We start from the raw sequence: 27030 nt of genomic DNA on the forward strand, positions 1-27030 counted from the left end.
ATATAAGAGAAACTGCTCTAGTCTTTGGCCAGCCAAATGGTCTGGGGCTTAGTGGGTTAAAAACACCCCCTAAGTATTGCTGGCTGTGGCCATTTGAGTAAGGGCAATATGATGCACACAGCATTTGTTTCCTGGAATAAAGCCATACTGATACATCACTGAGTACACGTGCCCTTGGGTGTACAGCAATGCAATCCCCCTGACCAATGTGTCCGGTCGAAACTGCAGAGCATGTTACTCAGTACCCAGCCTAAACAGGCTATTGTAAGGTTTCAAAAAGTAAAATTCATCAGAGAGAAAGCAGCAACATCAGAAATGGGCAAATCAGCAGTTTGGTACATTCTGAGTTAAGAACGCACTGGTGAGCTCAGCAACATAAAAAGACCTAGATGTCCACAGAATACAACAGTGGTGGAAGATCACAGGATCCCCTCTATGGTAAAGAAAACCCCATTCACAACATCTAGACAAGTGGAGGACACACTGGAGGTGGGCGTATCATTGTCAAAGTCCACAATCAAGAGAAGACTTCATGAGAGCAAATACAGAGGGTCCAGCACAAGATGCAAACCAGTCATAAGCCTGAAAAATAGAAAAGCCAGATTAGACTTTGCCAAAATAAATCTAAAAAAAACAGACCAGTTCTGGTAAAGCATTCTTTGGGCAGATGAAACCAAGATAAATCTGTACCAGAAAGATGGGGAAAAAAATAAATAAATAAATAAAGTGTGGAGGCGGCTTGGAACAGCTCTTGACCAAAAGAATACAACATCTGCAAAACATGATGTGATGGTATGCGCAGCTTCCAGTGGCACTGGGTCATTGGTGTTTATTGATGCAATGGAAGACCGAAGCAGCCGGACAAATTCTGCAGTGCTTAGAGATATACTGTCAGCCCAGATTCAGCCAAATGCAGCAAAATTTATTGAATGGTGCTTCATAGTACAGATTGACAATGATCCAAAACATACTGCAGACGCAACCCAGGAGCTTTTGAAGGAAAAGTAGTGGAATATCCTGCAATGGCCGCGTCAATCACCTGATCTCAACCCAAATGAATATGTATTTCACTTGAAGTGAAAACTAAAAGGCAGAAAGACCCACAGAGAACTGAAGACCGCTGCAATTAGAGCCTGGCAAAGCATCAGAAAGGACAAAACCCAGTCTTTGGTAATGTCCATGGGCTCCAGACCTCAGGCAGTCATTGCCAGTAAAGGATTCTCAGCAAATTAAAAATTAACATTTTATTTTATGATTCTATTCATTTGTTCAATTACATTTAAGCCCCTGAAAATGGGGGGGGGGGGGGGGGCAGTGTATAAAAATAGTTGCAGTTCCTAAAATTTGTACTTATATTTATGTTCAAAACCTTGAATTAAAGCCAAAAGTCTGAACTTCAAATTAATTTGAATTGGTTCATTTTAAATTGAATTACGGTGGCATACAGAGCCAAAAATATGAACACTGTGCCTGTGTCCAAATATATATGGACCTAACTGTATACCATAGTTTGTAGAAGCTATAACTTTCACGGAAAACCAACACTTTTTTTTTTTTTTTTTTTTAAACCAAAGACATGTAGAAGTATACATTTTGTTCCAACTTTATGACGAAATTTGATTTTACTGGATAATAGGATTCATCATACTAATCTGTAAAATCCTTTTGAGTACATCATGGGACAGAGTCAGGCGAATATTCATTACCTACTGCGATGTCACAGAGCAATAGCCATCAGAACTTATACGGCAGCACACTGCGGCTGAAAGCCGAATCCTCGGCTGCTCGAACATCCACCTGATAACATTTTGTGAACGTATGCACTGAAGACCAGGTAGCAGCCTTACAAATTGAGCCACAGATATCTGATGGCGAAAAGCCCAGGAGGTTCATACCCCCCTGGTAGAATGAGCCCTCACCCTAAAGGGAGGTGCTTTATGTTTCAGACCATAGGCCTGAATGATCAATTGACAGATCTGTTGGAAGTGAACAAGAAGTAATGTTATATATCTAAAGTTCGACACATCTGTTTGTACAACCGAACTCAGCCATATTGATCTTTGCAGTCCCACATGTTTAAAAGGTATAGAGGAATGTGGCAGAATCTGCATAGCAAAGGAGTTATCTTCAGCCCACCTGGTGTGCAGAAAGCTTCAAAGAGATTGATGACGAAGACGGCCCAGGGCACATTGACTGCAATACTGGCCACAGAAGCCAAGTATGGCAGGACAGTCAGTAATATTAGGAGGGCTGTCATGTGAACAACGATTGGTCCAAAGCAAATGGGACTGGCAGTAGGATGCGGTTTGGATGGTGTGTGTTTATCAAAAAGGGATTGATCAAAGAGAGCTGTCTCTCTCTCTGTTTGCTCTAAGACCCTGCCATGTGGTGACTCGGCCTACTTTGGGAGATGGCTCCGGCCTAAACCTCATGGTAAAGGCCCTGTCCTGGTCTGAGCCTAGCCGATGCAGCAAAGCCTCACGGAGGACCGTGTGATAAGTATCTTTCATATTCTTGTATTATATGTTCTGATTGTAAGCTGCGTGATATTGTAATGTCCTTTTACTACTTTATGTTAGCTTTCCTAATTTCTTGGGAAATAAATAAGATAGTGTTTTACTAGCAGCAATGTGTGTGTTTTCATAAGTAACTTTATATCAGTGTGCTTAGTAGGGTTTTATAAATTAGATAATTATGGGAAGAGACAAGGTAGTAATAGTTTGTAGAGCACATAATGTCTTTCAAGATCCAATTGTCAATGGAAGTCTAGGAAGCAGCCTGTCCCTTCTTGGGTCCTTTTGGTAAAACAAAAAAAATAAAAATAAAAAAACTATTATACAGATCTAGACAAATAAACCTTGCCCGGACAACGTCCAAAGAATGCAGCAGTCTCTCTTCCGCCAAACGAAGCCAAGAGAAAAAAGGCAAAATAATGTCCTGATTTAAATGAAAGGCCGACACCACTTTTGGCAAAAAGGATGGAATGGGTCGTGACACGACCCTGACGTGGTGAAGGATCAAGTACGGTTGCCTGCATGAAGGGACCGCCAAGTCCAACACTGGTGATAGCCATCAGGAAGGCTAGCTTGCGTGACAGCAAGTCTAATGGAATTTCCTCCATAGGTTGAAATGGTTGTTTCTGTAATAAAGACAGCACCAAGTTCAAGTCCCAAGGACACAGGTGACCTAATGTAGGGAAAGCAAAAGAGTTGCCCCCTGCATAACGGTTCGGATCAGTGAATGGGAGGCTAAAGGCCTTTGGAAGAATACTGACAGGGCCGAAGCTTGACCTCCAATTGTACGCAAAGCCAATTTGATTTCCACAGCTGACTGTAGAAAAGAGAATTCTCCCAATCATTTCCTAGGATGCCATTTTCTGGCTTCATACCAACCAATACAAAGTCTTCCAGGCCTTATGATAAATGTTCCAAGTGACAGCTTTTATAGTATTCACTGGGGTAGATGCAGCTGATCCTAAGATGCCACGGTCCTTTAACACCCTGGCTTAAATAGCCATGCCATCAAATTTAGAGACTGTAAATTGGGGTGGAATCTAGAACCTTGAAACGATAGATTGGGGCAACATGGAAGCGCCCATGGCCTGTATTGTCAGTCTCACAATCTCTGGGAACCAGGGCTTTGTGGTTCACCTCCTTCAGAGCTAAGTGACTCCTGGTACTGCCTTGGTGGTTTATATAGGCCACTGCAGTGGCATTCTCGGACTGAACCCTGATAGGGCAGTCCTGAAGCTCCACCGTCCAGGACCGTAGGGGCCCAATGTGCTGCCCGTAATTCCAGGACATTGATGGGCAGGATCTGTTCTGTCCCTGGCCATTTCCCCTGACCTGTGAGCCCTTCTAGGGTCACTCCCCAGCCTGGCATCTGTAGTCCGTGCTCTCCAAGTTCCCGGGGAACTGGTTCTGATCCTGCAACCACCAGTTTAGGTTTAAGCGTGCCCGAGGAGAGGCGTTTCATGGAAAAAAATAAAAAATAAAAATAAACACCTTTACACAGCCCCCCGGCATAATACATGGACCCCCTGTACAACACAGGCCCATTTCATTATAAAGACCCCCCGTCCTCCCAGCACTGGAACAGGGACAGGGACAGTGCTACAAGCATACACTAAAGTTGAGAACTTCTAGATAGAGCTTCTAAATACCTCCATTAATGCCGCTCTCTCATGGACCCGGTCATGTCACTGCTCTCCTCCTCCAATCAAAAGCTACACAGGAGGAGGAGGAGCAGGAGGAGAGCAGCCACAACGAGCGTCGTTAATTAAGGGATTCAGAGGCTTAGATTGAGTTACACAGGAGAAGTGGACTCGCGCATGCGCAGTAGGGAACCGGGAAACGAAGCCGAAAGGCTCCACTTCCTGATTCCCATACCCAAGATGGCAGCGGCAGCACCCGAGAGACTATCGAGAGATCGGCTTCGGGTGCCGAAATCGCGGGCGTGCTGGACATGTAAGTGTCACTATTTTAAAAGTCAGCAGCTGCAGTATTTGTAGCTGCTGGCTTTTAAAAGAAAGAAAAAAAAAAAAAAAAACGCCGACTCCCGGCGGACTCCCGCTTTAAATCAAAAAGAAAGTCAAACAGCGCTTATGCAGGATAGTGCCTGCTCACATGGAATTTAGACTGGAGATGTGTGGGAACCTTCCTCCTCATGCATATGTGCAGGATATACAAAATAAAACGGCGGACATCCATAGCATAATATTGTTTATTAAAAATAGATTATATAAAAATGTAGCCAAAAGGCACTTTTAGTGCCTCTCCCGGCACGGAGGCTGCTGGCTTATCGTTACAGGCGGTGTGGGTATGTCAGCCTTTTGCGTCCAGCTCCGTGGATATCGTGCGTTCCACCAGCTATGATCGACAACCAGAAGGACTGGAAGTGGGGTGGAATAGCGTGACCATGTAGTTTTCAGGAAGCGTACCTGGTTACAGTTTTTATGATCTGAGTTACAGGTGGATAAGGGATTTCATTTTGAAGTTTTCTTTGGTTACAGTAGACTGAAATTGTAAACATTTTTTTTTTAGATGTTCCCGTTTCCTCGTAGTTCTGCACGCTTTGCATTAGTCTACAGTAACCAAATGTCAAAATTATACCCCTTATCACATGTAACTCAGATCACGTCACCTAAGTGTTGGAGTGTCAGTGTTCCCTCCAACATATGGGCCAAACTACAAGACAACTTAGAATTAGAATAAACGAATATCTTATAAACATTAAAAAAAGGATTCCCAAATCGCCAGTGTTTCTAGACATTTTAAACTTTTCCACAACAGTGACCCTACACTTTGCACTTATTATGGAATAAACTAGATTTCCAAGCATTGGAGGGGGAACACATAAAAGAAATCTCAAAAAATGAAACCAAGTGGTTATACAGATTGAGGACAATGCAACCATATGGTATGAATATTGAGCTGGATCTTAACTGTTTTCTGTCAAATTACTAATTAAAACCCTGCATTTTATTTTATTTAGTATGTCAAAAATTATTTTAGCTCTGATAGATCTGTTATGTTGAGGTACGTGGTATCGCTTAAAGATATATTTTAAACATTTTAGGCTAAAAGTTCATGTCAGGAATTTAGATGACATTTTAGTATGCTGGCATTATTAGATATGCATAACTACTGGGTTTACACTGCCACCTAGGGACTATTGATGGACCTATGTTTTTTTTTTTTTAGTTTGGATAAGTGATGATATCCATATATTATGTCATGACCATTTTTTAAATGTATATTTTATCGGTATGTGTTATCACTGGAGGAGTTATATCTCTAAAAGGATGTTGTGTGATAATTACTATGAAGCGAAACAGTAAATTGCTATTCAGACCGGCACTGCGGCTGCGCATAAAACTTATTTTTTTTCCCCTAAACAATTAGAAACCCGGACTGTAAAAACAAATCATTATATTTCAAATGGATACACAAAAATTAAACCGCCCACTTAGTGTATCGTCACCGCGCTGACATCAATCCCTCTAAATCTCTAGCTGCTACTTAAACATATAATTATAGAAAATAGTAGGTGCATATAGATCTGCCAATCGCAATTTTTTAAATCAGAGGGGGAGAGGCGGAAGAGGGGGAGGAACTCCAAGGGGGCGTGGGTCAGGGGTACACAATGGACAAAGAAATGGACCCCCCCAACAAAGTGGTCCAATAATAAAAGAAGGAGGGGATGCCGTGCAGGACGGAGAAAACAACCCAAGAAAGAGGACGAGGAACATTTGAACGATGGTATCTTTAATTTGAGTGGAGTACAATTAGATGTTAATGAGATGAATATTTTAAATATGGGGCTTAAATGCGCCCCGAGACAGGTCATGAATAAATTTGAGATAGATATATATATATATATATATATATATATATATCCACAGATATATTCGAACTCTGAACATCAAAAAATATTTTTTGATGCACCCCATCACTGCGAAACCAATGGATGGAAAATTGATTACTCAGATTAATAGTGGATTGAAGAATCGATCTCTATTTAATCCCCAAATTGCGAGCACTTTGTTGAGGTATTCAAGAATTTGGTACTAAATGACCTAGAAGAGCTGCCCCTTAGGAAGGGTGTTAATCCGAGATACTTTAAAGATGGGATTAAGTCCCTAGAGGATAAAAAATAAATTATTATACGCCCAGCTGAAAAAGGGGGTGGGGTAGTTATTCTGGATAGGTCCTTTTATGATAGCCAGTTAAAGGAGTTACTGAGCAATACCACTACTTATAAACAATTAGATTCAGATCCCAAGTCAGTTGGAGGCCCTGGTTGAGTGGGGGTATGGAAAGGGAGTCTTGAGTATTAAGGAAACAAAATATTTGATCCCCAGCACCTGCAGGATACCAGTGATCTATACCTTACCCAAGATTCACAAGGATGTGGTGCCCCCCCCTCCATGCCCTATTGTGAATGGGATAGGATCAGTGAGGTCTGGATTAGGCGAATATCTTGACAAATCCCTCCATCCCAGTGTGAGAAACACTAGAGCATATTTGAGGGATACCACTGACATTTTAAAAGCACTAAGAGAGGTATCTGTGCCCCCCCTCTGGCTGAAGTATATTTGGCGACGGCAGATGTGGCGAGCCTCTATACCATCATCCAGCATCAGGATGCTTTGCTGGCCCTTAATTGGGCCATGAGCAGGAGGGATGATGTCTCCCATGCCCGGAAGGTATTTGTGGGCCATGCGTTGGAGTTTTGCATGGCCCACAATTACTTCTGGTATGGTGGGGCTTTTTATTCCCAGTGTGTTGGCGTGGCAATGGGGGCCAAGTATGCCCCGAGCCTCGCCAACCTATTCATGGCTGAGTGGGAGGACAGGCATGTGTTTGGGACTAATCAGAAAACAACTAATCTTTTACCGAAGATTCATAGATGACTTGTTCTTGGTTTGGGTTCGCATGGAACAGTCCGCTATGGATTTTTTGGAAAGATTGAACTCCAATTCTAATAATATCAGATTGGACTTCAATATTAGCCCTATCAGGGTAAATTTCCTGGACCTCACTATAGAAAGAAAGGGAAGTAGTTTGAGCACTACTGTATTTTTTTAAAACCACTGACGGTAACAGCTATTTGTCTATGAGAAGTGGGCATCATCCGTCCTGGATTAAGAACATTCCGAAAAGGCCAATTTTTAAGGGTCCGCCGTAATTGTACTACCAATGAGGACTTCATGGCCCAGTCTCAGGTCTTGAAAAATAGATTTGTACAGAAGGGATACGAGGGCACCCGTTTGGATGATACAATTGGAGAGGTTGAATATACCCCTAGGGATATACGCCTTCAGGGAAATATTAAGAGGGTGGATGGAACACAACATCAGTTCAAATTTATGTCAAGATACCATTATCAATATAGAGAGGTTGAGCAGATCTTTGCGAAACATTGGCACATCTTGGGGAGGGATAAGCAATTGGGATCGTTGTTTCCTAAACTCCCCAAGTTTACCTATAAAAGTTCACCTAACATTGGGGATAGGATCGTTAAAGATCCTTGACCCTCCGGTGAGACAGACAATCTCCGGGGAATTGAAAGGATTCTATGCGTGCAGAAGATGCATCTGCTGTAGAACTGTTCGACAGATAAACAGAGGCATGACCTCAGTGACTAATGGTGAGGGAGATGCAATATGTCGCATGTTATATATATATATATATATATATATATATATATATATATAGTTTATTATGGTGCCCCTGCAACCTGTTTTATGTGGGTCGCACTAAGATTGCTGAGGATATGAATCTCTGAACATCTGGCCAATATCCGTAAGGGTTATCAATACCACAGTTTATCAATGCACTTTAAGGAATGCCATCAGCAGGACCCTAGCCGCCTACAGTTCTGTGGTTTAGACTATGTCCATCCCTCTTGGAGGGGTTCAAATCGAGTGAGGGATCTATCCCAGAGGGAAACGAAATTGATTTTTTCGATGAGAAGCCTGGCGCCGAGGGGAATAAACATCGAACTGGACTTTAATTACTTTATTAACAATTCTTGATAAGTGGAAAATTAGTAGGGATACTGTGCTTTGTGTAATAATGTGTTCTATATAAAGAGGGGCTCTATTGAGATACACATGAATACTTTATAGTGAGCAGAAATAAGTCGTTTTGGGGAGGTAGATGGTCACTTAGGGCAAAAAAATTATATGGGGAGGGGGGATTATGAGGTCTGTTCATCTGTATAAAAAGAAATAATTAGACCAGTTACCCTTTTAAAGGTTATTTTACTATATATATTATATTATATATATATATATTTTTTTATGATTTTTTGCTTTGTATCTCTTATTGTGCACCATTATGGAAAGCAGGCACAAATGTGTATGTTCAGGAATAAGATGTGATGGAAACGCTGATGCATTGGTGACACAAAAGAGACACACTGCCTTGTTATTGCATAGCTGGGGACACATGTATGTGGGGTTTTTGGGATGTGGATTTCGGTGGTGGGGTTTGATTAGTGTGAGAGAGCTGATGCCCCTTGCACATAATAAACGGTAGGAGTGTGCATATGCACATTATATGCGTGTATATAAATATGCATATATGAATATGCAGAGCTATGTGGTGAATGGAGTGTAATCATATGCACACCCGTTAGGTGATGTGGAAGGCTGACACTGATGTAGGTGACCACATGGAGGATAGGGTTAATATGTTCGAGTAAGGGTGGCACTGATATAGGTGATTGATAGTACTGTCACTTGCAGAGATGAGTCTATGTAAGATAGGCTGGTGATGTCCACGCAAGCGCGACTCCACTGTGATGAGCTGATTGAGAGACAGCGCAGCATTACGGAGCTTCTGGGCGGCTCACTAAACCCATGGGGGGAGACGTGTGTGAGAGATTCGCGCATGCGCGAGTAGCCTATTTTGGATGCTGGGTGGGCGGGCAAGCGGTCTGTACGCTCATCTGGAGGCCGCGATCGGGAGAAGCGTCATTATGGGATAGTTGCCATTAGAATAAAAGGCGGAACATGATGCCAGATAGTCAATCCGATGATTAAGTCTGGTATGACGAAACATGTCGGGGGCGTGGCTATCTGGCACACTGATACACTAAGCTCACATACGGAGGCGGAAGGAGGTGTTGGACGAAAGGGATGGCAATAGTAGGCTGTGGCGCCCTATTCAAACTGCATACTCTGCTTTGGGGAATCAAGCAGGAGACGCAAGGAAGGGTGAAAGAGCAATTACGCTGTCGGCTTAACTACTGTCCGCTGTGACCACCAATGCCTTGGAGTATAGTGTGATGTTACTAAAGATTGAAGTGGTTTGATGTGATTTTGGAGTGCTTTCTTTCATATTGTTCATGTGAGTGCATAAACGAAGGGATTATTTTAAATTAAAGAGTGTTTACAGTATTTACAGCACTTTTGGAGGTCTCTTTTCTTTTGAGGTGCTTGTGAGATATACCTATAAAAGCCTTAAAAGGAGAATGCCCAGAGATTGATGATTGAACACCTGATATCATCTCGTAAGAGGATTTAATACTCTACTAGCCCAGCACGAGAGTGCTAGGCTCAGCAGCTGGTGAGTGCTCCTACGAGGGGGGTCACGGACACTGTTGGTGTGGTGAAGGATTTAAGAAAATTGTTTGGACACTGAATAGGTTCTCACACGAAAAAGAGGGATTATTGCTGGAAGATTTGCAATCACCCTTGGGGGACGGACTATACTGCTTCACATATATATAAAACTTTATATATATTTTTTTTATATTTATGTTTGTTTGGGGGAGTTACAGCTCAAATATTTAATGTAGAAGTAATTGTATATGTTATGTTTATGTTCACTGTTAAGAGTGGATATTTACTGTATTTTTTATTTTAGTTGTGTGTGTACTTTTATAATTAGCACAAAGCAAGATCTGATAGATAGGTTGAGTGAATTAATTTTTCACACAGCACTAGCGCTACAGGGCACTGTTTGTTTGGCAATTGCGATTGGCAGATCTATATGCACCTACTATTTTCTGTAAAAACTGATCACTAGTGACCAGGTATGCTTCCTGAAGATGTAATCACGAAACGTACGTCGAGGTGCTACCTGGTCACGCGATTCCACACCACTTCTGGTCCTTATGGTTATCAATCCTAGCACGCTATCCATGGAGGTGGACGTGAGGCTGACATACCCACAACACCTGTAACGATAAGCCAGCAGCCCCAGTGCCGGGAGAGGCACTTTTAAATGTAAGGAGCCATTTGGCTACATTTTTATATATTCTATTTTTAATAAAACAGTATTATGCTATGATGTCCTCCATTTTTTTTATATCCTGCATATATGCATGAGGAGGAAGGTTCCTACACATCTCCAGTCTAATTCCAAGTGAGCAGGCACTATCTTGCATAATCGCTTTTTGACTTTTTTTGATTAAAGAAGTCATTTTTCTGGTAAGCAGATTACATATCCGTTCACTTTGGGTGACAATTTCATAATCTTGGTGAAGGATCATTATTAAATTGTTGGAAGATAAGATCACAGTTGCAAGATACGGTGTTGAAGTTAAATGAACTTTGTTATTATTTCCAGTCTGTTGGGACTTTTATACCACATTTTTCTACACATTGTTGCACAGATGGACATAGGATTGTTTTTCTATTAATTCTATTGATGTATGAATATTTATGGTCACTTGATTTATAGATCACGGCTTTCTTTACATTGCTGCACAGATAGACATTTTAATGTCTTTCATATGTTAATTTTTAATTTGTGATTGGTGTAGGATCACCTATGGTCATTCAACCATTCACATTAGGGCCCCCTATCTCACTTTCCCTGTTCTAGGGCCTGTAATGAGTGATCTCTGAGCAGGAAGTCGTCCAGCTACCCAAGCACCAGGATCCCTTGGACCCAGTAATGGTGCTAGGACCTGTGTGTACACAGTGATGTTCCCCTACTGCAAAACGTAGGAACCTCGGATGAGGGTGAAAGATGGTTATGTGTAAATACACATCTTTTATAATCAACGGAGGCTAGAAAGTCTCCCCTCTGGAGTGAGGCTACTACTGAGTGGACAGACTCCATCCGAAAGGACTGTATCAGTACATACTTGTTCAGGGCCCTTCGGTCCAAAATGGGCCTTGTGTCCCAATTTGGTTTCTGAACTGTAAACAGGATTGAGTAAAACCCTGTTCCCCTTTCGAATTCTGGAAACTTTACAATCATTTCTTGATGTACTAGATGGTGTAGTGCCTGAAGCAATACCTTTTTTTTGAGGATCTGAGTGAACACTGGATATTAATAACCTGAGGGGGAACCCCCCCACAACTCTAGCTTAAAACCGCAAGATATAATTGAGGTGACCCACTCGTCCTGAATTATTGTTCTCCAAGTTTCCGCAAAGTTCAGCAGCCTTCCATCCACTCGATGGAGTGGAGTGAGGACATCCCCTCAAAAGGAGGATTTTGACGAATCTTGGACCCAGGGCTTCTTCTGGTGGAGCGACATGCTGACATTGCCTCATGTTTGTTGTTTGAGTATCCAGGAAGGACGGGTCTGTCTCAGTGTGTGCTAGCCGGCGCACCAGACTTAAGGCATTCTTACTGAGATCACATTGTAAGTGCAATATTTTTGTTTTATTTGTTTTAATAAATTTGAAGGTTTTACACTATTTGGAGCCTTTAAATTTTTTGCATGCTAAATACATCCATCTATGGGTTTGAATCTAATGAGATGATATGAAGAGTAGTGGCCCTGTTTATTGCGCTTTGGAGACTGTACCACAACCCATAGGAGGTTGGGAGACCAGTGGCTTTGCTTGGTGTGTTTGAGATTATACCATTACTAGACATCAGGCCGCCGGGATCCCCGCAGTGTCTCCTCTGTGGAGACAGAAGATGGATGGATTCGCTGCGCTGGATCAGATCAACCATCGCTGGAGAGATATCATCCGTCGCTGGATAGCAAGAGTGGATTACCACCGCTGCAATCTTTTTTTTTAATTTTTAATAAAGGAATTTTTCAAAAGTGTGCTTGTCTTGTTTAACAATTTTTCTTTACACTTTCTTTGTGAAATGGTAGGGGTACTTTTGTACCCCCTTACCATTTCAAACAGGGGCGAGGCGGGCCTTGTTAAAGGGGGCTTCCATATTCTGATAAGCCCCCCACCTGCAGACCCCCACAACCACCGGCCAGGGCTGTGGGGATGAGGCCCTTCTCCACATCAACATGGGGACAAGGTGCTTTGAGGGGTCACAGACCCCCAAAGCATCCTCCCAATGTTGAGGGCATGTGGCCTGGTACGGTTCAGGAGGGAGGGGGGCGCTCTCTCGTCCCCCCTCTTTTCCTGCGGCCTGCCAGGTTGCATGCTCGGATAAAGGGTCTGGTATGGATTTTTAGGGGGAACCCCACGTCAATTTTTTTTTTAATTTGACGCGGGGTTCCCCTTAATATCCATACCAGACCTGAAGGGCCTGGTAATTGAATTTGGGGGACCCCCACGCTTTTTTTATTTATTTATTTTATCAATGGCTTTCAATGAGTGTTCTCTGTATTACGGAGCCGACAATTCATAATAGCTGCCAGTGATTTTAAAGGACTTTTTTTCCTGCATAAATCACACTTTGTGCAGGGACAGTTCTAAGCACCAGAAACATGCGCCCCTTCACAGGCATACTATACACACCCCCAAGTTACGAAATTTAAAAGGAATATTACACTTTTATTGTTTCACGTTAATCATTAAAATCACTGCTCCCGAAAAAACGGCTGTTTTTAAAACTTTTTTTTTTGCATTGATGCATGTCCCCTGGGGCAGGATCCAGGTCCCCAAACACTTTTTAGGACAGTAACTTGCATATTAGCCTTTAAAATTAGCACTTTAGATTTTGAACGTTGGAGTCCCATAGACTTTAATAGGGTTCTAAAGTACACACGAAAAATGCTATATACTAGCTCCGTCGAATCTTCTTTATACATTTGACAGACACCATAAGCCTTCAAAGACAGATTCGACCGTAATTCATGTGGATTTTCGGACGAATGCAATTTTTGAACGAAAAACAAAATAAATAAAAATGAATTTCGGTAGTAACTAAATACATTTTTCGGACGAAAACGAAATTCCAAAACAAAATATTTTACTCTGCACATGTCTAACCAATACCATTACTACAGGCTTTCCCTGATTCTCTGTAACCGGTGAGCATGGGTTTTTGATAAGAAGTAACTCTGTATGACAGTGGTGGATTCAGCACAATCTTTTTTATACCAGCTTTCACATCTGCATTTGAAGATTCATTTTAAGTATGGATGGACTTTAGTTTATTTTAGTTTTGCAGGGGTGGATGTCCTACTTTTGAATCGTATATATATGATTCGACTTGGCACACTTTTTCACATTCTTTTACGAATATTTATCACTTAAATTGGAGTTAGTTTTGCTGAAATTTGTTTCTTTACTAATTGATGGTTCACAATTTTTTTCATTTATGGTTCTTCATTCACGTTTTTGTCTGTTTTTGTGATTTAAGGTTTCATAACATAAAACATATGCGCTGTTTTATTTGCCTTTGATTCACGATGATTCTGGGTATCTCCATGATCGGTGTGTTGCTAATATTTTAGATATATACACAACTTAGGTTTTCAGGTTTAGCGCGATTCTATTCTTTTTTTTCTTCTGGCCCTGCAGCCCTAGCCCCCTGTTGGCCGGTGGAACCACCTTGATGCTGAGACGTTGAAGGAAGCAGTCCCTGAGGTTTTAAATGAGAGACGCATGTGCTTTTCTTCAAAGAAAGTAAAGAACTCTTCCCTCCGGAGGTCTTTTGGATATATTTGTCCAAATGATCACCAAATAAACGTTCCCCATGAAGAAGAGGGAAACCCGTCAATAACTTTTTACAACGAAGCTCGACTGACCAGTTCTTAAGCCATAAGAGTCTGCGCATATGTACAGACAAGAGAGCCAAATGAGAAACCTGCTGTACAGAATCCTTTAAGGCGTCAATAAAAAACACAGCGCTCAAGAAATATCTGTCTCACTTTCAGGCAGATCATCCTCCTGGTTAGGCCTATCAGGCAGTTTGACCTGATCCTTTACAGACTGGCAGATACCAATTGCTGCAACAGCTGGCTGAATAGCTGAACTGGCCAAAGAAAAGGAAGCCTTCAATAATGACTCCAGTTTCTTGTTAATAGGGTCTTTCAAACCCTGTGTGTTATCTACCAGGCAAGTTCTTGTTTAACCACTTCAATACGGGGCACTTTCACCACCCTCCTTCCCAGACCAATTTTCAGCTTTCAGCGTTGTCATATTTTGAATGAGAATTGAGTGGTCACATAACGCTGTAGCTAAATTAAATTTTTAGCATTTTTTTTCACACAAATATAGCTTTTTTTGGTGGTATTTAATCATCGCTGGGTATTTATTTTTTACGCTACAAATAAAAAAATTAAAAGAAAAAAATGCATTTTTCTTAGTTTCTGTAATAGTTTTGCAAATACCGTATTTATCGGCGTATAACACGCGCCGGCGTATAACACGCACCCCAAGTTTAAGGAAAAAACCTTACATGTCCCCCTGCAGCCCTACACCCTTCCACAAAATTGCAGTATGGTTAGTTTTAAATTTACCGCCGCCATCTTCGGCTCCTCCCGCCGCCGTCGAGATCTTTGGCTCCTCCCGCCACCGACATAGACTGAGCCAAGGGTACTCGGCTCTGCTCGCAGCAACGCCCCCGTCCCGCCCCTTGTCCTGGCTCCTGTGATGGACACAACACCGTGCCAATGGCGGGACATAAAGGCTAGGAGGCGGGACTGGGCGTGACTGGGAGCGGAGCCGAGTACACAGTACACTCGGCTCAGCTCGGTAAATGTCGGCGGCGCGCCACAGAGCGCAGATTGGCGGGGGGATCGGCGTATAACAGGCACCCATGATTTCCCCCCGATTTTAAGGGGAAAAAAGTGCGTGTTATACACCGATAAATACGGTAAGTAATTTCTCTTGATAAAATTTTGACCAAAACAATGCTGCTACATATTTTTGGTAAAAACAACCCAAAATCAGTGTTTATTTGGTGTTGGCAGTGATAAGGGACAGATTTTTTTTTTATGGGGACACTGAAATGTATATAGGGACAGGGGTATCAGTGGTGCTTGGTGTACTTTGTGGGGGTGATCTGTAACAGCTCTCCGTAAAATCACACACACAGAGCTGTCACAGATCTGCAGATTCCCCCTCTTCCCTCCCCACCCCACACTGAGCTCTCACTGAGCTTGGCGGGGAGAACTGTCACAGAGACATGTGTTTCTATTTACATTGTGACGGCTGTGATTGGATACAGCCGTCAGGTGATCGGGATGGCCAATCACAGTGCCCATATCCCAATCGCCACTCAGCTGAATCCTGTGATCATAGCAATCACAGGATTGAGCCACAGCGCGAGCACTCGTTCTGAGGGACGTTCCTGAATGTCCACTCAGAATGAGGAAAGGACCACTCGGCCGTTTATGTGCAGTGGCCGGGTGGGAGGTAGTTAAGGAAGAGACTGCTGCATCTACTGCTGGCATGCTCCATTTCTTTTTATGAACTTTTCATCCATGGGATATAAAACAAAAAACCTCTGAGGGGGAACAAAAATCCTGTCAGGATGTTCCCAATCAGCATACACCGCCTGTTCCAAAAGGGGACGTAGAGGGAAAGCCTGTTCGGCCTGAAGAGGCCTCAGGGATCCCAAAGAGGACCGGGGGGCTCAGTCACCTCTGCAAGAGGAAACTTAAAGGCCAAACAAACCATTTTGGTCAGAGTCAGGATAAAAAGCCTCTGCGACTGAGAGGCAGAGATCAACTGGATATCTTTTTGTCCAAATTGCTCGGAAGCAGACTCATCTACCGGGCCATCCACAGATTCCTGACCTTTAAACTCTTCTCCATCCTCAACCCGTTCCTGCTCCAGACTAGGAGGCTCCAGGTAGGGGGATCTATCACGCTTCCTGCTAACCTGCGGGATGGAGGCAATCATACCAGCAATCGTGTGTTCTAACACGGCTAGAGCCGAGGAGAGTGCATCCTTATTAATGCAGGGTGAAGCAGCAGCCTTGACTGTAGGCACAATACCAGATGGGCCCAGCAGCTCAGATTGCCTTGAAGCCTCTGGTCTTTCAGGGGATACAACTGGATTCATCAGGAACTACTGACAACATCTGTGTGTTCTTCCCTGTAGTGTTAGTCCTGCTGCTTCTTTTTCGATGACATTTACTAGTCACAAAAAGAGTACTTGGGTGTAGTATTGATACACCTCAGAAGGGAGACCCTTTAATAGGGCTTGCCAAGCCCCTATGTAACAATCCTGCTATGCACCTTTAGCCTGCCAAGCAACACTTGATGTGACACGGGTAAGGAAAAAATGAACTGCTGCAAGTGTCTGTTCAGAGCCTGCTCTATGTCGCACAGCTGCCTACTAGAAGCACCGCATGCTTGGCCTACATAAGCTGGGTGTGCCCCAGAAGGTTCTGGGTGTGGTCCCGCCAAACAGGCGTGGCTGTATTCGCGTATGACGCGAATCCTCATGAGCCCTGATTAAGGCCATTGCGCATGTGTAGCGAAGCCACATGCACCATGGCCAAACTGCTAAGCATAGCAGCATCTTGACCGCATGGGCGCCCTGGTGAACCAGGCAAAAATCAGCCAGACACAAGGAAAAAAAAAAAAGTACACTTTGCAAACACCCACAGCTAGCCCACAACTCCCCCGTATGATCACCACACATAGGTGTCCAGCCTCTCGCTAGCTTGACTGATTATTACAATCACTGGGACACCCCACAATAAGAGTAAAGGGGTTTCACTTACCCATCCAGGCGTAGGGCAGCTTAAAAACTAAGAGCCCAAACTTCAACCGTCACGGCGGGTTCCTATCACTTGAGAACTTTCAAGGACAGGGTACCCTTTTCATGTTTAGGGTCCACTCCATTGGACCTGTACAGCACCCTGCAGGAATGCCTTAGCGTTGTGTCCAGGATTCCACTTCGCAGGGTCCAGCGCCCAGAGCCCGCATTACAGGCAAAACCTTGCAGGATCTTTAGTCTTCTTTGCGAGGCTCAGGCACCATTTATCTAAGCATATAAAGCCTGTGTCAAATGGATCAGATCAGTCTATCCCTTGATTAATTCAAGAACCGTTTGTGAGACTAGAGACCTGGAGCTCAGAGAGCTCAAAACAAACCGTGCCATCCACCTTGCAGACACTGGTAAAAAACTTAAGTGCTTCCTGTGTGGGAGGGGTTATATAGGAGATCACTTCCTGTCTAAGGACCTTTGGTCTACCAGTGTCCATTCACCTGCAGATAGGCTAATATTCATTACCTACTGGTTTATACTCCGAGTTCCATGATATATGAAAAAGAAAGGTTTTAGAACAAAGAAAACGTTTTTCAAAATCTTTGGTCTTTTTTGGTTAAAGTGTTACTAAACCCACAACAGTAAAATCTGTGTGTATATGCAGATGACTTGCCAAGGTGTAGGAGCACCTAACAGGTCGTCAGTCATGACGGCGGGACGACTTTGACCTGCTGTGATTTTCTTCACCTCCTCCGTTGGCTTATGCTCTGTCCTCTGGTACAGCGAGTGACGTCATTGCGAGTCACCGCCCCTGCACAGTGTCAGTGGGGAGATCCGGCACAGCCCCTGGTTCACTACCTCCATCTCCGGGGTGGCACACAGTTTAACCACCCCCATCCATACACCTTGCCTCAGGATCCAACAAGCCACCATCACCGGAGGCAACATTGGCAGGCACAGACAAATCCAGGAGCGCTCCCATCTGACGACAGGCGTGTTCATACAGCCAATGGGACATGTGGCTAGAGCCTGGTTCACTGGGTTGGCATACCTTATATAAGTTTTACTACATTGATGTTTTAATAAACTACTCCTTTATTCATGGAAGGCTAGAGGTTGTCATTTATTATATAAACAGACTGTCTTGTCTCTGTTTTCTCCCACATCCACACAGATATATACCTGGGTCTAAGAGCTTTATGGTACTTTGTTGCTGCTCTTCTATGACACTCCCTCCCAGGAGTTATTTCCAGAAGCTAAGATCTACAGGACGGTCACCTTTTAGCTACTTCCCGTGTAGTTCTCTATAGCAGGTGCCTGATCACTTTTGTTGTTTCTGTATATGGAGAATAGCATCCTTGCTGCAGGCACATATCCTCCCCCTCCTGCGGGCTCTCTCCGGGCAAGGCCAGATAAGACACAGAGTGGTCCCCCTGCACATGCTCAATTTGGTTTATTGCTGGAGAGAATATTTCCTTGTTGAGCTGAGCTTTTCAGGTCACATGATATTGACATCACACATGTGGGCATTTATACAGATCCTAAATGACAGCTCAATCCCTCCCTCCTCCATGACTAGCAAAAAAAAAAAAGAAAGGGGAAAAAAAAAAAAAAAAAAACACAGCGAGTGGGAGGTCACATCCTGATTCTGCTTCCCATAACATGATGACACAGGCTGTAGTGGAAATCTACCTGAACACTGCGGTTTATCACATGATTGTGGTATACAGATCAGCCGAAAAAAACATTACTGGGTTTAGTAACAATTTAATATAGCAAAAAATAAAAACCCAGTGGTTATTAAATGCCATCAGAAGAAAGCTCTATTTTTATGAAACAAAAAAAAATAAAAAAATTTGAATACAGTGTTCCATGACTGCGTAATTACCAGTTAAAGTAGTACAGTGCTGAATAGCAAAAAATGCCCTGGTCAAGAGGGTAAAACCTTACAGAGGTCAAATGGTTAATTTACAGTATCTTTCACACATGCACAGTAGTGTACTTTAAATTAGGTACACTAAAGTTACTTACTCTTCATGTCATTCTTCAGTACAACAATTCTTTTATTGCCATGTCCCTTTATCCAGACCACCTTAAAAAAAACAAAATAAAAAAAACAAAAAATCGATAAAGTGGTTATAAATTTACCTTGCTTACCTGAACAACCAATGTTGGCAAGTAAAACTGCTTTTCATTCAAGTTGCTTTAACTTTGCAAGTTTAAAAAAAAAACTAGCTGTGTACGTTATGTTCACAAATAGTGCATAAAAATAAACAGCATCCAGCATGACAAATTACCTGTGCAATCGCCCCCAACATCTCCTCTAAGCTGTTAAAACCATACTGCTTGGGCTCAAGTACTTCACCGACATATTTGCTGTATGCAGTAGTAAACTCATGCAGGAAGATCTGCTGATAGTGATAGGTATGCAGCAATGAACGGACATTCTTTGCAAACATGTAAAGTGCCGTCAACTGTATGCATTCTGCATTCACATCATTAGTATACACCTGCCAGAAAAGGGACAAGAAAAAGTTAGGGCATTGCCAGTAAAACGTAAAAATACACTGTTTAAAAAGGGTTAAAAAATAAAAAATTTTTTTTTACCTCAACCAAATAAGGAAGGCTTTTTAAGAGGTCAGTCAATGACACAAACCCATATTCACATGGATTGAGGGTAATTCCATGGACACTTTCATATACATGACACAGCTGTCCAACAGTAAGTGGTGATGGCTCATCCCATGACATGAGCAAAATAAGGAGCTGTGCAGTTAAAGAGCGTAGAGATTTCCTATTAATCAACTGTATTTGCTTACCACAGACCGTGTCTGTAACCTAAAACATAAAAATAAAATATAGTGAGAAACTTCCTCTGTTCAATATTCATTATGTCTAGGGGTGTTGGAATAAGGCGTCAATATTTAACTTATTCTACACGCTCCTGCATGGGTCCTCAAACACTGCAACTGGTCCCTGCTGCAATGTTGCAGTCGCGCACTCCACCCTTTAACACGTACAATGTAGGGCTATTGTCTCTAATGTATGCTAGAGCTTTGGGAAGAGGAGGGTGCTGAAGCCAGCTGGAGTGGGCAGCAACACATATGAATGCAACTCTTAGTTATGCAGCTGGTGGCACTGCAAGGGTGGATTTCTTATAGTCCCGAGTTGGGCTTGAAGATATTGCTGTCAACTACAGTGTAAGCTTAACAAGTCAGCCTCCTAAAATTTATGTAGGCCTATACTTGGGTATCAAATATGTGATATCTACACCATTACCAGGTAAATTTACAAACTTATATGGATCAGAAAGACTGACTTTCTACAGACAGACCAGTGTGACAGTATTCATGCCAGTCAGCAGGATGGAGAGTTAACAGCAATAAAAAAACTAGGAATGGCATGCCCAATAATCAACTCCTCAAGTAATAAGTTACCTTAACAACATGGCACAATTTTTGCATCAGTGCCAGTACAGAGCTGACATCATAGTCGTGAAGTCGCAGGCTGTAGCCAAAGGTCTTGCTATATTCTGTAAGCAAGTCAGGAATCATTAAGGAGGTGTCTTTTTGAGAACGCAGCAGTTTGACAAGTTGGGAGGCCAAAGCCTTAATACGCTCCATTTCAGTCAGGGTTAAAATCTTTTCCTCCCCACACTCTAAAACCTATAAAAATTATAGAGACAGAAAATTCAGACTCCTCACTCTTGGATGCAGACAAGAGCACATATGCAGCATATGTTAATAGAGGTGACGTTGAACATATCCTAAAAAGGTTGAAATGGCTAGAATCAAGTGCAAAAACACAAAAATGTCTCAACAGGTCAAAAAGTTAACAGCACCCGCAAGACCTGTCAAATCCATATCACACAAATTTATAGTATTCGCATGACCAATGTCGTCACTGCATTTCTTGCATAACGTTATTCTGAAATAGGTGCAAAAGACCACCCATGGGTATTACAGAAGGTGAAGTTAAGTACCGCCACAACATAACTTTAGGTGAGACAGGTATAAGCTATACATAATAGTTTAAAGCTACACAAATAGTGAAATTTAATTGTGAGAGCAAACGGACATAAGATACAGAAATTTAAAGCTGAATTCCAGTTATGGATTTTGTTCCATAGTTCCTGCACATTGGGCCACCATGCACCAATGTAAGTATGTAGATTCCGTTCCTGTGGGATCCCTGTGGAAGATGGAAATCACTGTAGTAGTTGCCACCATCTTCCAGGTCCTCATGCCAATCAGCTGCAAACTGACCACACAGGGGCACTTGCTTGGAACAGGCTTTATTCACAGAACAGCTTGCATTTTTTTCAGACAACAATGCAAGATGTTCTCTGTTTGAACAGGGTGGAGATCACAATGACACTGCCCTGTTGACCCCCTGTGGTTACTATGTTGGATCAATTAACTATGCAGTAAAATTCATACCTGGAGTTTAGCCTTAGGTTTTACCAACATACCCAGTTTTATGTAACATACATAAACATAGCACCAAGATAAAAAAAAAAGATTACTTTGACACAATGCATTTAGTGGTTTGTGCAAAGGCAACAAAAGTAAACAGCAGCTTTTCTATGCAGGTCAATTCGCAAAACAACATTACTTGGTAATGATGGATTTTTCTTTAAACCATGCTCATCTACTGGTAAGTATGTATGACCAAGTATAATTTGTACCTACTTGTAAGACATCCGGTATGGCTTCAAAAAGGTCAAGCAGTTTTGTGAAACCATAATAAGTCAGTTTGCACTGGCGACCAAAGTGGTGATGATAGGACGGAATAAACTTATTGAATGGCATCCTGAAATGAGGCTGGTGACGTAAAAGGTCAACTACTTCCTTTGCAAACTGCTTTGTCCTCTCAATCTCTTCTGGAGTACGTTCTACAAATAGATAAGCAGTCTAAACATCAAGATATACAAAATGCCAAGGTGGTAAAGGACAATAAGGTCAATTCACTAAGCATTAAATAACGGGCAATAAAATGCGGTTAAATAGCGATTGCAGTAAATCAGTTTTTTTAAGTGCAATTCTTTAAGAATTTTGCGTAAAAATTACTAATGCAGTATTTGTTCGATTGAGCGGTAATTAGATTTTTTTGGTGCAGCTATTGCATTGAGCCTGTTGCTAACGTCCTCATTAATAGATGAATGCCTGCTGACCGCTGAATGTGTATAAAATGTTTTTTTTTTTAAAGCGGCATGCCCCCCAAAATCAATACCAGATCCTTGTCCAAGCAAGCCCGGGAGGTCAGGAAAAGGACGACTGGCTGGTGTTTTGGTGTGGGGCTATGGTTGTGAGGATCTGCAGAGGGTTTATCGACATGAAGGCCTCCAGATCCCAGCGCCCCCCCCCCCCCCCAACCATGTGAATGAGTATGGGGTAGTACCTCTACCCATTGACCAAAAAAAGTGTAATAGTGAATAACGACAGTACAAGAGTTTTTGACAATTCCTTTATTAAAGCAGAGTTCCACCCAAAAGTGAAACTTCGGGTGATCCGCTCCCCCCCCCCTCTGAAGTTTGGACCCCCTCTTCCATCCCCCAATGCTGGGCCAATGAAAAAGTGCAGTACGGAGCTAGCTGTGAAGCCGAATAGCTTCATGGCCGGTTTCCCTTACAACGAATGCCGGCAGCAGCACCTGACAGACGTTTCAAAAATGGGCTGGGGTGCGACATTGCCAGCTCAGGCAGCAGGCATCGTGATTGACCCCATACTCATTCAAATGGGGGGGGGGCAGGATCTGCGGGGCCCTCTTAAAAAGGGATTCCAGATCCTGCCCACAGACCCCCACAACCACAGCCACGTCCCCGCCTTATCCTGACCTGCCAGGCTGCCTGCTCGTATAAGGGTCTGGTATGGATTTTGGGGGGACCCAAAGCTGTCTTTATAGCCAGCTGTCATCCGTTGTCAAGGACACGGTGGCTGGCTTCCCGGACCACTCCTTCGAAACCAGATATTGGAGAAGAGATGACCCCCAGGCTGTTTCTGACAAACACCACCAGCAAAACCTTGGTGATAAAATATTGCTTTTTTTTTACTCAGTTACGTTTGTGAATTGGAGTGAGGAAGATTCGAACTCCAGTCAGGATTTTACTGCCACAAGCTAAGTTAATAATTGATGAAAAAAAAACTTTACGTTCTTAAATCTTTTTTGGGCATACAGTACAGGACACAGGCTGTTAATCACAATGGATGGCTTATATGCTTCACCTTAAGATGATTGGACCCCATCAAAGTCACTCAAAGCTTTAACACTCCCTCAGATAACCTCTCCTGCCTTGTGGCCCTTAGTTTCATAGCAAGCAATGAATGACCAAAAAACACAAAAAGGGAAGGGGTCCTGTGTGCTGTACCATACTTTGAGTATGACAAAAGACCCTCAAAACAAATTTCTAAACACAGTAGAACTCAGCAAATGTTTGCATAAATCAGGCAGCGGCCTTATAAAACTGCACAACAGAAGTCAGATGATATGCCCAAGATGTACCAACAAATCTTAAAACAGGAAGGGAGGCTCCCTACTCATCAGAGAATAGGTGTGAAAAATTATCTGGGGAATCCAGCTAGCAATCGTGGATTACAGAAAAACAATGGAAGCCCACACCATATCCAAACAACGGAGAGTGGCTTCCTTTGGGTCCTTGGGAGGACAAGAAAATAACAAAAATATTTAAATGAAAGCAAGTCACCACTTTAGGTAAAAAATAAAACATGAATGCAAAACCACAAATAGAGCTTTTTGGTGGTATTTGATCACCCCTGCGGTTTTGCGCTATAAAAAAAAAAAAAAAAAAAAAATAAAAAAAAAAAAAGCGACAATTTTGAAAAAAAATTATTTCCATTTTGCTATAATAAATATATATAAAAAAGTTATAGCATTTACAAAGTAGGGGATAGTTTATGGCATTTTTATTTATTTATTTATTTTTTTACTAGTAATGGCGGTGATGGGCAATTTTTATCGTGACTGCGACATTATGGCGGACACATCGGACATTGACACATTTTTGGGACCATTGTCATTTATACAGCAATCAGGGCTATACAAATGCACCTATTCCAGTGTAAAGGACACTGGCAGTGAAGGGGTTAACCACTAGGGGCAGTGTAAGGGTTAAGTATGTCCTGGGCAGTGATTCTGTGGGGTGGTGTGGCTACGTGTGACACTTCACTGATCTCTGCTCCCAATCACAGGGAGCAGAGATCAGTGACACGGTCACTAGGCAGAACGGGGACATTCTTGTTTACATTAGCATCTCCCTGTTCTTCCTCTCCGTGAGGTGATCGCGGGTATTCCTGCAGCAATCAAGGAGTCATTTAAGTCACAAGATGAGAATGGTAAGGAGGCTGTTTGAAGGAGTCTCTGGAGGAGTTCTTGAATGCCTGCATCAAGAGGTGACAGGTGGGAAAAGTACTCTTGCCCAGTAAGAGGAGGGTCGGTATGGGTAACCCATTTCCTCAGCTAAGAAATTCATCCTTTCATTCTCCCATGGCATCCAAGGCCAAACAAGGCAAATCCTTTTGTTGCGTGTCTTAGTCTTCCAGACCTCTGAAACCTGGTCCTATATCCCCTTTACGTGGTAGACAAGTGGTTTACTCAAGCTCACAGCCAGTGCAGCTTTGCACTTTGTACTTGCTGTTAAGAGTGATAAGGCAACTCTAGAGCTACCCAATCACTTTTAAATGGCTCTCCAAAAGGGTGCACCCCTAATCCTACCCCAAGGCTGTAGCACCCGTGAAAAGCAAGATGAACTCTGGGAACATTAGTTCACTGATTCTTCCTGCAAATAATGACCCTGGAAGCAATGCTTATTACATCATCACCTCTTTCCGTGTATATAAACATCAACTGCACCGCATATGTGAAGCATCGATGCGAACATCATCGTGAGTAATAATTCTGGGGGCAAAGTTCATGGTTAGCTCTAAAATGAGAATTTTGGGTACCATAATTTTTTGCAATCACACAGGCATTGTTAGCATATTTGATACCCATCTACTCAACACAACCCAATCTTATATTTTAGCAAAAAATTTGGAATATGTTTGTGCTAAAATGTATTTTAGTGCATTTTTTCCTGAAAATTTGCATTTCATAAAGAATACAATTAAGTAAACTTTTAAACTATTCTATTAATTTCTAAGTAAAAAATTAAGTTAGGACTGCCCCGGTTTATCTTGTTTTTTTGTTTTTGCACACAAGTTTTAAGGTTAAATATATTTTTATTGAGTTACAATGTAAAATATAACAGTAGAGATAAGGGAGGCAGGAGCGGGATATATAATAAAGAGCATTGGAGGGAAGATATAGGGGGAGGGGAGGCGGTGTTCACATACCGTCTCTTGTGTATAAAGTACATTTTACATTTACATGTCCATTAAAAGCATGTCCTCAAAGTACTGCATTCGAGACCCAGCCATGCAGCGTCATCAATCTCTGGACACTGCCTGGAATTTACGCTCAACAAAATCTAACAAATGGAGGAGGGTACTGGGTAGGACAATAGGGTACAGGAGGGAACGGGTCAAGGGGGAAGGTAGGAGGGGATAGGAGGGAGAACACTCAGCATTACAAGTCTTAGGGAATGATGGCACCAGGGGTACCATAAGTGCGTGTATTTATCCCAGGTATTGTTTTGCCTGTAATTCCTCCATGAGCATAATGTCATTCATGGTGTCTATCCATCTAGTAATGGGGGGGGGGGGGTGGATGGTTTCGGTTTTCCAAAATTGTGATATGATATGGCGGGCTGCTGACAGGAAAAACCTAAGGAGGCTTTTTCTGTGGGAGATTATCGGTCCCGGGAGGAGGCATAAAAATGCTACTTGCAGGGAGGGTACCATGGAGGCATTGTATAGGTTATTATAAATATTAAATACCTTTTCCCAGAAGGAATAAACTCGATCGCAGTCCCACCACACGTGTGTGTAGGTACCCTCTCCTCCGCGACAGCACCTGTCTGAGGCACCTGGATACATCATCTTCACCGAGACTTGATCGCTGTACCATCATTATAGTAGTTTGTAGTTTTTCTCTTGTGAGAACCTAGATATGGAAGATTTGTGTGTAACTGTGAATGAGGTGATCCATTGTTTGGGAGATATCTCCATTCCTAGGTCTCTGGATCATGTGTGTGAAATTAGGCAACGTATTGCATACGTGCGACGGTATGTCTTTGTAAATTAAGGATAATGGGTGTTTGGGTGTCCGAGAGAGACCACACATATCCTCAAAGGCTGCGAGAGGTTTGTGGACCTGTCCTGAAAGATGGAGTGTCTTACCAACTTTGTGTTAGGGATAACATGGAAAACCAATCTATAGGGGCGCTTGATTGGGCGTCTGGTTGTGAGTGGAATTGGCCTGTGGAAGCTTGAATAAATTGTCTGGCTGTAGGGCATTGTTCTCTAGTGAATGAGCCACATTGTCCTCTGGTGTTGTATGTCGGGAGTGCCGGATTGTCAAACAGGGACGATAAAGGGCTAGGGTCTGTGGAAAGTGAGAGGGTGGTTTGTTTGCGGTACCAAATAGTTAGTGCTACTACCGTCAATGGGGACATGCCATCCATAGTGCGAAATTTAGCATTATATCCCCACACAAGAGCTCTAAGGTCTACTTGTGCCAGGACTTGTTCAATGACCGTGGATGGTTTGGTTAAGGGATGCGGGAACCTTTCAAGGAGTTTCA

At 42.7% G+C, this 27030-nt stretch overlaps 1 protein-coding gene across 6 annotated transcripts in view; it reads right to left on the minus strand.

The window, feature by feature from the left end:
* MARF1 (meiosis regulator and mRNA stability factor 1) overlaps nucleotides 1-27030 on the minus strand; it is a 502817-nt gene that overhangs the window by 70343 nt on the left and 405444 nt on the right. For all 6 annotated transcript variants that reach the window (XM_077448919.1, XM_077448921.1, XM_077448922.1 and 3 more), the window contains 5 exons: nucleotides 22023-22225; nucleotides 20769-20996; nucleotides 19939-20169; nucleotides 19629-19841; nucleotides 19363-19423 (listed from right to left, as the gene is read on the minus strand). In XM_077448919.1, the coding sequence (XP_077305045.1) occupies nucleotides 19363-19423; nucleotides 19629-19841; nucleotides 19939-20169; nucleotides 20769-20996; nucleotides 22023-22225 (936 nt within the window). The remainder of the gene's footprint in view (nucleotides 1-19362; nucleotides 19424-19628; nucleotides 19842-19938; nucleotides 20170-20768; nucleotides 20997-22022; nucleotides 22226-27030) is intronic.

The sequence above is a fragment of the Lithobates pipiens genome, unplaced genomic scaffold (assembly GCF_037356315.1).
Source record: "Lithobates pipiens isolate NorthernLeopardFrog02 unplaced genomic scaffold, aLitPip1_a1.2 Scaffold_22, whole genome shotgun sequence".
In the NCBI taxonomy this organism is placed as follows: Eukaryota; Metazoa; Chordata; class Amphibia; order Anura; family Ranidae; genus Lithobates; species Lithobates pipiens.